Source organism: Notolabrus celidotus, chromosome 5, assembly GCF_009762535.1.
Source record: "Notolabrus celidotus isolate fNotCel1 chromosome 5, fNotCel1.pri, whole genome shotgun sequence".
Taxonomy (NCBI): domain Eukaryota; kingdom Metazoa; phylum Chordata; class Actinopteri; order Labriformes; family Labridae; genus Notolabrus; species Notolabrus celidotus.
Window position 1 is genome coordinate 22,257,993 of NC_048276.1, and position 15,315 is coordinate 22,273,307.

The window sequence follows — 15,315 nt, forward strand, 5'->3', positions numbered from 1 at the left end:
ATCAATTCAAACAGGATTATGCAAAAAAGATCTCCTGCTGCCTGCTGTTCCTTCATGTGACCAAACATAACGATGTCAAAGAGTGCACAGTATGATGTGCAGACATTAAAAAAGACAGAGGCCTTAGGTTGTGTTAAGAAAATTATTATTGGTCTTCCCTTTCTGTTTGTTATTTTAGCTCCATTTGAACAGGACCATGCAAACACTCCTCAGAGGCTGCTCGTTGGAATCTGTTTTCAAAGAGTCATCTGAAAAAAAACAAGCTCAGATGCATTCATAGCCCTCCATCATTGCTCTGTTACTGTTGTAAAAGTCCAGAAGCTGCTCTCAGTTTGAAACAGTCTGTCTGAATGAAGCGAACTGAACACACAAAGCTTTAACTGGACTCTTTGGATAGCAAGCTCATGTTTTCTCTTTCTGTCTGTTTAACCAGAAGCTATAAAAGATGTCATGTGCTGCTGACACCTGCGAGGAGCCCCCGGGATGCAGTCCAGGCAGACAGTGTAGATGCTGGTGGTTGTGGATCACTCAGAGATGAAAGAAAAATAAGTCAAACTGCTATTTGAAGATCCTTCAACAGGAATCAAAATAAGAGCGAAGAGTGTTTTTGAAAAGGAAACGAACAGGAAGATAGAGCAAAGAATTCCCTGTTCCTTCTCTCATCATGTAGCTGTATGTTTATTGGTTGTTTCCTCTTTTTAACAGTCGTCCCTCCTATGTGTTTAGTGGTTTTCTGTGTCTAGACCCTGCAGTTAAAGAGCTGGCAGGCCGGGGGCCTGCACATCCCCTCTCGTAAAGACAGACAGGGGACTTTCCTGTCAGATGCAGCTTTTGTCTTTTTTTTTTACAGTGTTAGCGCTCCACTAGTATTTAATACATATTTGTGTTTGCAAACTCAGCCAACACTTGCACGTTAACTCCGCTGTGGTGAGATAGCTTTGGTGAAAAAATGAAAACTAAGAACATTTTTTACGAGAGGGTTGAGAGGAATGACAGATTTACTTCTGCTGTCACTCCTCTTTCATCTTTCTGTCCGATGCATGCAGAGATGAATATTAGCTAAATGAAAGCACACAGTATGTTTCAGTAATCAGTCTGTTTGATGGATGCTAGACTGAGTGCTTGTGATGAATACGGTTTCTGTCATATTCAGTTTTCTATGTTGGTAATGTGGACACAAGCCTTCAACAGAGCAGCCACTGAGAAGAGCCGAGAGAGGGATGTGCTGACGGAGGAAAGGGCCTGATTGAGGAAAGTAGAGAAATCTGAGGAGGCCCGCTGAGATAGAGATGATTTTATTTGAGTTGTATGTACAACAAAATTAAACACAAGAAGAAGAAGTGCAGTCTGTTAGGTAACAAAGGGTGGCACACGCTTGCCCTCAGTAAAAAAACGACACATAAACAAACTGTTACATGCAGTGAGAAAGCAGAATTAGTGTCACAAACAGTCTCCAGACTTTGTGTGATTCTCTTTTGTTTGTAACTGTTTATTCTCAACCCTCCATCTTGACGGACAGACAGGCTGATGTTAGCTCACATGTTCCCCTGGACTGTAATTTATTCAGTCCTGCTTCACAGAGAGGGCTGCGTCAGTTTCTGCTGCCACTGGCTGAGAGTTAAAAAATGGCGTCCTGTCTCCTCGTTTTCTGATTTCCATTATTTCTCTGTCATGTACAGAGGACTCAGTCTTTTACTCCTGAAGCAGATTATCTGCCCCAGAGGTCAGCATGTGTAAGATGAATGCAAATAGATGAAAATAATCACATTTTTTCTACAGCAGAATCGATTATGTTCTGTGTTTTAAGCTATATTTGTGTGGCTTTGTTCTGTTTGTAGTTCTGGACATTGAGTGACACGTTAAGGATCATTGGTTTGCTAATAAACTGCAGCAGAATAACAACAAAAAACACACAGAGAGAGAATTTAACAGCAAAGTGGAAACAGACCCTACAAAATCCCCTCAGTCTACAGAAGTCTTATGAATGCTCGTTTGTAATCCTCCCAGGTTTCTTGATTTTTTTTTTAGAAATTAGCTGAAAATTGCATACCCACAAGTCAGCCCACATCATGAAGCATTTCATGGTGTTGCACCTTTTGTCTAAAAACATTTGGCTGTAGTCAGGAGGTATCTGGCTATACAGAATATTTGAAAGGTCTGAAAAACTGGAAAAAGGTATCAATACTGTCCATTTCAATCTTTCTTATTTAATCCACTATATACTGAGCAGCCTTAACTTTATGACCAACTGCCTAATATTGCGTAGCCCCTCCTCTCATCAGGTGATGGTAAAAATGGCTCTGACTTGAGGAGACTCCACCCATAGACTGTATAATAAATGGGCTTAGTATCTGCAACGTCTCACATCTGCTTCTGAAGCATTGTTTGAAGCCAATCGTCAGCGGGTGCCATATTGGAAATGCTGAACTCAACCTAACGTCTGTGAAGCTAGTGTGAGGTAAAGAGGCAGAGCTGAGGAGGGCTTCGCGCCTCCTCGCCAAGAGCTACAGTGTTCCTGCCTGTCAGTCAGGTCTGGTGTGCATCTAATTATGCAAAACTTGTAATCTTAATATCTTCTGAACTGCCTAGTTATGAAAAAAGTCACCCCCTGTACAGTGTACCAAAAAAGAAATACTAATACTAAGACTAAAATCACTTTTTGAGCCAGGCTGTAAACATGTTTATTTCTGCTGTAAAGTTCAGCTTATGTGGTTTCCAGTACTTCTAGAGCCACCCAAAGAACTGCAGTTTTTAGCACTTCCACATTGGCTTCATTGCATGGGGCTGGAAGTTGCCGCATTACTCTGCCATACCTCTGAAAGTGGTCTCCTTTAAAGTGGGGAACAGGTGTTGCTTGTGAATCAGTTTTTTCAGGCATGAAACGATGAAACCAGTGAATGACAAGAAAATCAAGATGGTGGATTTGTGGTGAAATATACTGTGCAACTGACAACACAGAGAAAGGGTGAAAAGTAAAGAGGAACAGAGCTTCCTTCTAGTTGAAGAGACATATAATTAAATGCTCTTTTCTGTGAAGAGAAATTAGCCAACAGCACACAACATGGAGTTGATTAGTAAATAAGGCACTGATGATGAAGTTTTGTGTTGTGCCTGTTAAACTTAGATTATTTTGCACTAGTCTGGGGATACTTGGCTAAAAACGTCTTTGTGGAAACATTTTTAAGTAATTCAAAAAGTTTCTATGGAATAAATGTCATCAGATTAGATATTCTACATTATGAATGTGTCCCAGTTTTGTTTTAAATTACAGAAAAATAATCCAGAGAAACAAGTGAAAACCGTAGTTGAAACAGAGTCTGAACACGTTTTAAGTTTGAGTTCCCGTTAAAAATCAGGGACAGTCAATTTGGGGAATATTATAAAAAATAAAAGTACTAACTTAATCACACACTGTTTTGTTGCCTCCCCTCCTCCTGCTTCTTTCCCTCCTGGTGTGTTATAATATATTTGACTTTACTGGACGTCCCCAGGAGGAATTCCTGGTGTTTGGTGAACCGGGCTCTCTTTACTGTGATTTCAGGCACAGTGGACAGCAGTCATTAATCACTTGGCTGTGATCGAGCCCGTGTGTGTGTGTGGGTATGTGTGTGTTGGACATGGTGGTGTTTTCCTTCTCACGCGTGTTCATCAGCAAACAAATCCTATCTGCTCATGGGGAAGTGATATTGGGAATGCCAGGGATGCTAGGGGAATGCCTGTTTTGTTGTTCTTCCTCTCTCTGTTAGTTATTTCCTATTGCTGAGATATGACCTCTGGCATGTCGCTCTCTCCACGGGGCCCTGGCTGCGTGTCAGGGATACATGAAGGACCAAAATGTCGATGGCTGTGTGGCCCTGAGGCAACAGCGCCAAGCTGGTCTTCACACTTCACATACTGATACATTTTATTGCAGAGTAAGAGTGATCTCCAGCTCTCAAAGGTTTTTATTACCTATAACTATTACCTTGTACAATTAGACATCACTTACACTTTTTTGAGCACCCTGATCATAACAGAAGCCACTGCCCATGGTTTAACATGAGTGTAATTTATCAACATTGGATGAAGTTTTCTGTCATAAGATATTAGGGCTAAATGTTTGTCTTTTTTTAAATAAAGATATTTGAAACGAACTGAACAAAGCAGTTAAAATTAAAGTATTATTTTATTGAATACAGGTACATGTTTAACACTGATTATCAACGATCAGGCTCATAAAAATATTCTCCGCGGACATAGTCTTATAAAGTGAAGGCTCATAATTCTAACAGAAAAGTACTTCAGACTCACAGAGTCCAGTTTTCTGTCTACTCGTTCTTATTGAGAAAAATAAACATGTTTATTCAGTCAGGTGTCAGCCAGAAGCGCAACCGGGTCATAATCAGTCCGGCGGCAGAAAAGCTCAGACGGCTCTGATGTTGCTGGTCTGACTGCAAACATAGCGTACTAGCAATTCCCAACAGTCTGTTGGCTTTGTGTCCAAAGGTGGGGAAATGTCCTGTTTAAAGTTGTCAACCTTTATGTTCGTATTGTTGTTGGCAGCAGTTGCGCATTGATCCTCTTTAAAAAGCGCACGTGGAAGACCTGAGGCACAGCCGCAGCCCCCAGCTGAGCGTCTCCACTGTGTGCCACACCTTTGGTCAGCTGATTCACATCTAAACATGCTTTAAACTTAAAACACCTCCCTGATAACTGGATGTAATATGAGACCAAATGATGTTTGTTCCACGTGACGGAAAATTTATAACAAAAATGCGTGTTTCGAGTAATTTCGTAACAAACAATTAATCGATAATCAATCCCTACTTCATACATCACACTTATGAAACATGTGTCCTGCTTTTAGAAACAAGGACAATCTGGACAGTAAACACATGATTATTATGTGTTGGTATACACAACAATGTGTGTGGGATTGTGAGAAGTAAAGACATAACAATACAGAAAGCAGACACATGGATGCTGTTATAGTCATGTATACAGGGATATGAATAACCAGGTTTTCCATGTTCCATGTAAACACCATATCCAAAACATTATCAAACCAGGAGAAGACTCAAAACTGGGAAACTAATGAGGATGTAAACACAGTGAGTGAGCGCAGGATCAGGATGATGTCAGGATCTTTGAGACACTCGTTGAGAAAAAAACCCTTAAAAGAATTGACTTAAAACATGGTCAAACGCTTAATCTGGACTCACATAAGCAATTTTAGATTGTTAAAAAGTGAGAAAAATGTGGCCACAAATGTATCTGCATTGATCATGTTAAATGTCCTGTTAGCATGATCTCATTTGACAGGAGTGTCCGGTGAAGTGACTTCTCCTTTGCTTCAGGCACCTACAGGTCGCACTGAGAGGGAGTGAAGAGCCCCGTATCTCCTGTAGCACCGGATTAACCAAAGACCATGACCAACTCCATGGGGGGGGGGGTCTGATTATGTATCAGACTTAGATTTGGCTTTTCATTAGCCCAGTTAATCAGTTAATCCTGGATCATGCTTCTGCATCAAATATGGCAAGATCTTTCAAAATGTTGTAGTTTGCAGCCCGTCATGATGTTTTTATGCATCTCTGTGTACAATAAAGACAAAGTAAAGGTCAGTTATTTGTCTTCTCTACTGAGGATGAGGTCAGTCCTTTCATTGGTTGCTTTGGATGTAACCTTTAAACAATCCCCTAAGCGTCTTTCAGTCTCCTTAAAAATCATTTTGAGGCCCCGCTTGAAGAACTTAAGCCCTCAAATTCTTCATTATAGTAATAAACATTACGTCTATTTGGTCAAACAGCTATAAAATGCTGTCAAAGTACCCTTTTTTACAGACCTGACTCCAGATTCACATGAAAACTGTCACATCAAAGACCCACAGCTCATTTGAATGAGATGGTGCATTTTATTATTGTTACTGTAAAACTAAGAGCTGTTTATTTGTCTAACTGCGTGGATGCTTCGGCTGTTTGAGGAGCCCTGTGACAGTGCTTGGCCTTGGTAACAATGTTTATCCGAATTTTGTTTTCACAAAGACCAGATGTTTATTTTTCGTGTCTTGAAGCAGTGAAAATCCTCTCAGATGAAAACATTTCCCTCTCTGTTTTGAGGAGGGTTTCAGAGTTTGAGCGAGGGGTTTAGAGAGGGATTAGGGTTAGGTTACTCTTAAGGTTAAGAAGGAGCATTTAAAGGTGGAGTCTAGATAAGGTTAAGATGTGAATGTGGATAACAGTGGTCTCCTCAAGTGGGATGATTCAAAGAGGTGTGTGTGTGTGTGTGTGTGTGGTGTGTGTGTGTGTGTGTGTGTGTGTGTGTGTGTGTGTGTGTGTGTGTGTGTGTGTGTGTGTGTGTGTGTGTGTGTGTGTGTGTGAATGTATGTCAGACTAAAGTCCTGCTCAGTTTTTGGGGCTGGTCTTCCAAAGTCCTGCATCCTCCTCAGTGGGAGATCAGCTAAGATAAGCATATAATGACAGGATGGGATGAGTCTGGCCTTAAACTCCTGGTAGCAAAGACATTTTTCCTGATGTGGATGTCAGCATAAACCCCTCCACACCTGACCCCAACACCCAGTACTATCCCCCTCTTCAGTCCAGACTGAGACATCTGACTGGCAGCACTGGGACTTTCCCACCATGCTGAAAGGAAAAGCTCTCTTTGTTCCTGCTTGGAGGCGGATGGACAGGCTGTTTGGACGTCTTTCCTCCTGTTTGATATTTCAGTTTTAACACCTACAGAGGTGGCATCCGTGGGATGGGATCACAGACCCAGACTCAGCTTCTTCAACCATCTGCAAGTGTAAGCAACTATAAACGCTGCTGGCTACGAGAGCGGCCCCTTTCAATTATGGGAAGGATTCATTGCTTGTTTCAGAGCCAAAAAGCAACAGCTGACTGAATCCCTCAAAGTAAAATTAATAAGAAATGAGCCGCCTTTTTAATCCCTCTGGCCTTTATTGACATTTTCACACGGCTGGAGCTATAGTGTGAAATGCAGTATGGATACTGTATAAGACTGCTGTCAGCTTGAATATACCCCGTCTGCATGTGAGCATGTTCCTGAACTCTGCTGGTAATGGATGAGGTGGAGTTAATGACATGAGTAACACCTTTTTTGTCCTCTCTTTTGTCTTTCACAGATTCCCTTTGTACCCCAGAGGAGAGCGCTTTCACTTTGAGTACGGTGTCTACTTACTCAACAAGAACATTGCCCAGGTAAGATCTAAAAACACAAATGACATATGATTGAATTGTTTGAGTTAGCTCAGCTAACCTGACAGGATGAGCAGGACCCCAGCTCACAGCAGAGCACCCTGAAGGGATTCTAATCTGCATAATCTTCTTTTCACTATACATGATCCCGCTCATTACCAACTCACAGCCGACAACAGCAGAGGTGAAATATGTCGGACTCCCTTCCTTAGATTAATCTGATATGAAGTGTGATAAGGTTGTCCCTGACATCCCTTTTGCCATTCAGAATGAATCACTATTGTGATGGGGTTTTGACCAATCAAGTATTTAACACAGCCAGGTTATAAATGAAATAATAGTTCAGGTGTTATGTTTAGTATGCTTCCTCTTTTTGCGCTTCGCTTGCATTGAGATGTTTAAATAATTGAAAGCATGCTCAACTTTGACTTTGGGTCCTCTGCCACATTTGTAAGACCGTTTAAATGAGAGCTCTTCATCATTTTTCTCTCTTGCTCAAGTCTTCTTCACATAAACACTTCGGCCAAGGTTGACCCTCTTGACCTCTCTGTGCTTATTAAAGTGCACCTAATGTGTTGACCTGGGTTCCTCCCTCCAGTCATCCTTCACACATTTAGCACTGACTTTTAACAATTTACATTCCTTTCCCTGTTTTCCTCCTCGTCCGGGCGGGAGGGAATGAAGGGCCTCTCTCCTGAACAAGACAGAGTCATTAGCAGGAGCAGGTGGCTGACTTCAAACTATTGCACTTTGTTTTAGTTCTTCTAGCAGACTGTAAGCTGCCAGGACAGTATCAAAGTCTGGTGTCTTCCTTCCAGAGTCCTCGTAGGAATATCCATTATGATAGTGCAGCATTGTGAACAGAAACTGAAAACTAGTTGAGTCTGAAACTAAAGGGAATGAGAAACTGGCCGGTAGTGTTTTAAAATAACAGAACTGAAGATCTTTTGGGTCGTTGAAGATCAGTTAGCGTTGTCCGCCATCGTATTATTGAGATGGTGAAACAAGTTTAACTTTCATTCTGCTCTTTGAGGACATCTCTTTTTATAGAAGCAGACATAGATTCAAATGAGAAGTGTGTCCTGATGTATCCTGATCTCCTTCACATGTAGAACATTTGGTGCTCCTTCATCTTAATGGATTTCCCTGAGATTGAACTTACATAACCCCCACCCATGATCGTTTTTATTAAAGCCACACATAATGATCTGAGCTCTCTGAGATTTCTGTGTCATGTGGTGTCATCACATGTTGCACTGCATGCTCACTCTTGCTGAAAGTTAAATCATATAGCTGATAGAAGGCACATGTAAGCAGCTTTAGGAGAAGTTTACTCCATCATCAGCTTATATTTCTGGATTTGTTTGGTGGAGTGATGCAAGTGGGTATTACCTTTATGATATACATGAGATAAATATGTTTTCTGTAGACAGATGTTTATGTCATCATAGAAATAGCTGGCCCAAAAGAGAAAACAAGAAACACTTAATGTTTCTTGAAAGGAATCTGGCCAACTGTGGATGAAAGATGAGATCCTGACAGCAGGACGTTTTCACTGTGTCTATGAAACCAACACAGAAAGATTCAAACTTCAGGATCATGAACCAGATGTGAAGAATCAGATGTAACACAGGTGGGCAGAAGTGAGAAGGTCATGATAACTTTTTAAGAGCAATATGTAGAGTGATAAATTGATAAGTGACAGCAAACTTTTTCAATATTTGTGAATATGTAATGCACATGTCTATAAATCTCAATGAGCAGGCAGGGCATAGCAAACTCATCCAAACCCATGTATATGAATTGGTTGATTTTAACTTTATAAAGTAACTGGATCAAAGTCAAAGACTTCTTTATTGTCAAATAAACTGCAGTATGCACTAGACATACTGAGGATTTGAAATTGGGTGTCTCTCTCAGACCCTGGCAACGACAACAATCGATAAACATAGGAAAGCTAGAAAAAGTGACTTGGTTAAGTCTGTGAAGGGGGCACTATCGGAAGAGGGGGCAAAACTGGGAGAGAGTTCGGTGTCCTGACTGCCTGCGTAGTCTCCTTCCTGATGGCAACAGGCTGAAGAGGCTGTGAGACGGGTGGGATGGGTCGCCTGCTATGCGCAGGGCTTTTCGGGTGAGGCGGGAAGAGTAAATGTCATGGAGGGAGGGGAGAGAGGCACCAACAATCTTCTCAGCTGTTCTAACGATGCGCTGGAGGGTCATTCAGCAGGACGCAGTGCAGGCCCTGTACCACACAGTGAGGTTTAAGTAAGATGATGTCAGGAAGTGTAAGAGAAACTCTTTACGTTTGACAAGATAATGTTTTGTTCAGTGGTTTGAACAGTTTTTTTATGAATCTGACTTGTTGTAAGGCATCTTAAGTTCGTTATTTTAGAATTGTAACTGGTCACATACAAGTTTACTTATCAAACATTTAAAACTGTTAAAGTTTTAAGCATGTGTGATAGTGTGATATCAATCCATACAGCAAAAACCTGCACATTCATTTTTTTTCAGCCATGTTACTAAACCCTGGTACTTCATAATTTATACCTTATGATGGCCCACAGTGGAGGCCAACCTGGAGACAAACCCTCTTTTTCTCATTTTCACTGAAGCCAACATCCTCTGCTTATAACAGCTCAGTAGAGCATCAGTATTTTTACAGGATGAAATTTCAGCTTTTGTTCAAAGCCTCATCTTATACATTCCATGTGTGTCTGACTACGTCCACATTAAGGATGAGTTATCAGGTTGACTCTGAAACAATATAACGATGCCACATGAGTAGTCCTGCTCCATGTGATAGGGGTTACAGGCCATTGTTTCAAAAGTGAAGTGGTAAACATTTCAGGGCGGATAAAATTGGATTCACTGCAAACACAGCTTTGGCTGATTTCTTCACACTGCACAGAGCCGTTTGTACTCCTGTGAGTCTGATATCTCAGCTCCTGATGCACATATATATGCACACGTTTCAGGAGTACACAGAAAAAAACATGGCATGCTTTCATGCTACATACCATGTCTTCTTATGAATCTAATCTTCAATCCTATTAAGCTATATGCTCCTTCTTCCTCATACTTATCCAACTTTTTATGACCCCTACACATTGAGCCTGGATCTCGTAATGATGATATTTCTGACTGACAGAAAGCGTTGTAGTTGCAGCAGCTTCTCAGTTTGTGGTTTTTGCATTTTTCCCTGTGTTTCATAATGACCTCCTTTGGTTAAACCAGGCCTGTTAGTCTCCCAGTGCACAGCCTGTTGGACGTCTGACACTGTGATACAAAGCAGAGGTCTGGTTTCACAGCAGACCCGACTGACTGGCTGATTGGCTGACTGACTAGAGCCTGGGTGGGAGACATTAGCTGCCCATCTCTTATTAAATTGCCCAGTGAGTCTGTGTTTGAAAGTGATACAGGGACGCTGGCGGAGGATCAGGGCCACAGCAGGTCGACCCCGCTTTGATGTGGCAGGGGGAGAAGTTTGCTTTTATTAGGCCTCGTGTCATGAGGCCAGGGGCAAAGCTGGGGAGGTAGCATGGGGCTCCCTTGATGGCAGGTGGTAACACTCCGATGATGCCACTTTAAGTTATATCCCTCCACAAAAAGTAGGCAGTCGCTGGAAACCAAAATCCACTTAAGTTCTTCTCACTATTCTCTTCTTCTCTGGTAAAATGTGTCTTCATCTACATAAAAGTAAGCTTCTGAAAGTATAAGAAATTACTTTTAATCCTAGTTTGAAAAAAAAGTATCTGTAAGCTACCAGTGTTGGGTTTGATTGTGGTTTGTTACATAGTTGAGCCTGCTGTCCAATCATTGGAAAAGCCACACAGCAGCCTTTCAGCTGTTTTCCCTCAGCGTTCGAGCCACACAGGGGCCAAGTATTGTCAGGCACAAATTATTGAGTGTTGTTTGCCCAGTTTCATCTGCCAGGGGTTAAGTGCAAACTAACACTGATGTTTATACTAACTGCTAACTGAAACATTGAAATCAAAGCATTTTATAACTCATTATTCAGAGGAGATATATAAGAATCACTTTTTAGATGGCAGGGCTTCTGATCCTGACTCAGGGGACTTAAAGGTACTGCCGCTGTCACATGTGCCAATGCTGTGCAAATGAATCAGGCAGATGTCTCTCACAATGTGACTGGCCATGCCCATACAGTCAAAACTGGTCTGAACGGGGAAGGATAAGCCTTTTGCACAAGTTGAACAAGGCTTTATAATAGTGATGGCGGTTTGTTTTAACACAGATGTGTTTGGTTGATGAATGAGACTCTGCATTGCTGTTCCATATGCATTTCACGATTTCGAGCCATATTTCCTGAGCCTTTAAGAAAACCTTAAAGGAATGTGTGCGCTGAAACACAGCCATTCCCTTCAGCTCCTTCTTGTTTCTTGTGCAATCAGTAAATGTTGCAAAATGTGCAATGTCTGAGTAAGCTATTAAGGTTTAAGTGAAGACAGTGTGTTTCTGTTCAAATGCATGTTTTGTCTTTGGTCCCAGTTGAACTGAGAAATTAAGAATGAGTTACAGAAATCATAATTTTCTCTCAGCTTCACTGTTGAATGAACATCTGGCTGCTGCTTTGCTTTGAATTAGTTGACCACAGGTATGTAACTGGGCCTGAAGTGCCCATCCACAGGGGTGCAGAAATGTTAAATCTGCCATTCCCCCATTCACAGAGACAAATTAGCCACATTAGTGTAGCTGACTCTAAAGGAAAAGCAGCAGCTCTCTGTCTGGAGGCATGCCACATGTTGCTTTTACCTACTCCCTGTGTTATCCACTAGTGGACGTTGTTGTGAAACAGGCATGTGGGGATGATTAAGTGACAACTAATGCTACACAAAATCTCTATTGGTTTTTAAGGAAGAAGGGGGAGGTGGACACAACAATTAGTTCTCAGTCACTGAGCTAGGTGTATCATGTTTTGTGGGCCTCAGGCACAGGAAACCTAGTATAGGGAATTAAAACACAGCTAATCTGTTGTGGCCCAACAAGGTCACTTGTGGGTTCACCTTCATTTCTGTCCACTGGGGAAAATGGCCTTCAGCCTCCTGTCTTTCAAGTTCCTGGGCAGCTTTACAGCATGAAGTGCAGGCAGAGTGCCACTCTGTTGGTCAGGATCATACGTCAGAGTCCCTGTGGCCATTAAGAGTGGCAACTGTGGCTCCATAAAACAAGGCTATGACTCATTGGGGAGCCTACTGTGTTTTGCGGTTAGTGGAGGTGGCAGCAAGTGGAACAGGAGCTGGTTGGCTTTAGGTTTTCTTGGTGAAGCTATTTGGAAAGATCGTAAGCAGTCCAGTAAGAAAAACTATTGCTTACAATTTGGGCTGTATAATGATTATCTATCTCAATTGCTGAAAACCTATGTTAACAAGCAGTCCTTACTACGGTCTTAATTTGTGAATCAATTGAATGCAGTCAGTTGACACCCATTTAGCAAATGCTGTAGTTAACTTCTTCAATATAGTTACATCCACAGGTCTGTGGGGATAGTGCTCTGCCAGCCAAATAGTGCTCTGCCGGCTTTTGTAGTGCCCGCTGACATCAGTCTAAGAAGCTGCATTTTAGTTCCATTTTACACAAAGTGCATATTACTTTTGACTATATGTTTCACTACAGTACAGTGTGCCAAAAGGGGTAAAACAAAGGTATGCCATCTAAAGAAAATGAACACATTAAAGCAGACAGCCCTTAAAATTGATAATAACGATGAGTTCAAGTTTCCCATAGAAAAGTAATTTTTGCATGGGAGTTGTAGATGCTGAAATGGGTCTGCAGTTGCTTTGTACATTTCCAAGTATTATCAGACGGCCTTCAATAAACAATGAATAGCATTAAACCCCAGCTTTGTGGAGCCACATCCATTTTCTTCTTTGGGTTGGCAGGGAGGTACTGTCACAAGTTAAGGAGTCAAAGAAGCCCTGGGTCCTGGGTAAAATTGGTCCTGAAATCTTCAGATGGATTAGTACATTGACAGCACTAGTTCTGGCATTTATCTGGATTTCTACGTTTTTGGATTTACCAGTTGATCTGTTCCTAACCTCAACCATGGTCAAGAGCTTTAGGTTAACAGAAAAGAAAGGGGGCTCATATACATGTGGCCAAAAGCTGCAAAGATAGGATAAGAAGCTGCTACACTTTAGAGAGCTCGGAGTGAAGCTACTCCTCCATTGTGTAGAAAGAAGCTAGTTGGGTTGGTTCAAGCATCTTATCAAGATGCCTTTTGGGCGACTCCTTTTTGAGGTTTCTGGGCAGGTCCAAGTGGTCAGAATCTCTGTGGGTGGTACCCAGAACGCGCTGGGTGTATAACATATTTTGTTTTGCCTGAGTGCGCCTCTTGGTCTCTGGAGATAAGGGAATTTTTGACTGGAAGGTAAAGTCCAGAGTTACTCCCTTAGCATACAGCAACTGGGTGGAAGGAGATGGATAGATAAATTGACAGCCTGTTGGCTTCTATGCATGAGTAACTGGTTTTCACCCACAGCAAGTTAAAAGCACAGAAAGGTCTCCAAACAAACTTCCCATTTTTGATAAAAAATGCTGTCTTACATTGATCAGAGTCCAGATTCAGAGAATGTTCCTGATTACATGGTTCACTATAATCCGCAGGGCAGTAAGCCCCATTGCAAATTGTAAAAATATTGTTTGCACTCATTTCAACCATACAAGGAGACCTTGTTGGTTTGGATACAATACAACAAGAGAAATTTTTCTTTTCCTCCACTGACACCACTGTAACCGAAGTTAAACATGAGTGTAATTATGAAAATGAGCCGTCTGGAAAGCAGTCTCTGTTTGCTGTCTGAAAAAGGATATGGAAATGTACTGTACATGTTATTACTTTTGTGGACTGAGCTCAAACTCATTCACCTCCTCCTCTGTCAACTCTTTTCATCTGCGTTAATTCCACATTTCCGAAGCTGAAGGCTTTTCCTGCAGCACCTCTGTGATAAAGCTGCTGAGTTGTCAAGGCTGTTGAAGATCACCAATGAAACTATCTCCACCTATTACCTTATTTACTTTCTTCTATGACATGGATGTTCACGATGGGCCATGGCCCAGAACTAGTCTTTTATTTCTGGAGTTTCTTATTGGACACTCTACAGTGAAACAATGAGTGTGTGTTTTTTGGAAATGAGCTCAGTTTTTCCACAATTGACATTCCTGTAAGCACTTTTGTGTTTACTCTTTGTTGATCCACAAGCTTGTGAACCAGAGGTGGCTGTACACAGCAAGTGATTGTGTATTTGAGTCATATTGGACAGTGATTTTAAACTAAACGATCAGATTAATTATGTCATCAAATCTTAGTCTTACCACTTGAGGCTTTTATCTAAGATTAAATCTGCTTGATGTTTTAATGATTTTGAATTAATGCTGTTAGTTCTACATGTGTGGACTACAGGAATGCACTTTATGTTGGCATTAATCAGGCCTCCCTTGCACTTCTACAGTAAATCCAAAATGCTGCTGTTCATCTATTAACTGGTAATTGTAAGAATACCTGTTCATTTTCAGATTCATTTTAAGATTCAATTATTATTTTTTAAATCTTTAAATAGAGTAGCACCACAGTCCATCTCTGACCACCTGCAGAGCTCCACCTCATCAAGGTCTTTGATGTCTGCTGATCAGCTGCTTATTGTGGTCCCTAAGACCAGGCTGAAAACCAGGGGGAACTGTTCTCAAAAGGAGCTCCCCCATGTTAGAACTATCCATACCTTACCAACTTTAAATTCAAGTATTATTTATTTTATTCTTGGCTTGTAACCCAGCATGGGAGTTAGGATGTCTCTCTCTTTGTCTGTTCTTTTATTTTTTAAAATTTTGATTAAACAGTGTTTCTGTGTTTTTAGTCATTTTTAAAGTTTTTCTTATTTTTAATTTCACAGTGTTTTTCTTCTGTATTTGGAGGCATTTTTGTGTTCTTTATTAGAAAGGAAAGCTGAAGAGAGACGCCTGTGCCCTTTATAAATATTATAAATAAAGTGGATTGGATTGGATATTTGTGAATTTAAGATAAAGAGAAATATGGTTCTATATGTGTTTATTTTAAATGTAAAGGACCTTTATTTGTTTATTCAAAACTAGTTTGCCAAGT

The 15,315-nt window shown here is 41.1% G+C and overlaps 1 protein-coding gene across 1 annotated transcript in view; it reads left to right on the forward strand.

Annotated features, from left to right (window-relative positions):
* The window catches only part of uvrag (UV radiation resistance associated gene), a 137,029-nt gene that overhangs the window by 77,311 nt on the left and 44,403 nt on the right, over positions 1 to 15,315 (forward strand). The window contains exon 13 of the mRNA XM_034683455.1: positions 7,124 to 7,199. Coding sequence (XP_034539346.1) covers positions 7,124 to 7,199 — 76 coding nt within the window. The remainder of the gene's footprint in view (positions 1 to 7,123; positions 7,200 to 15,315) is intronic.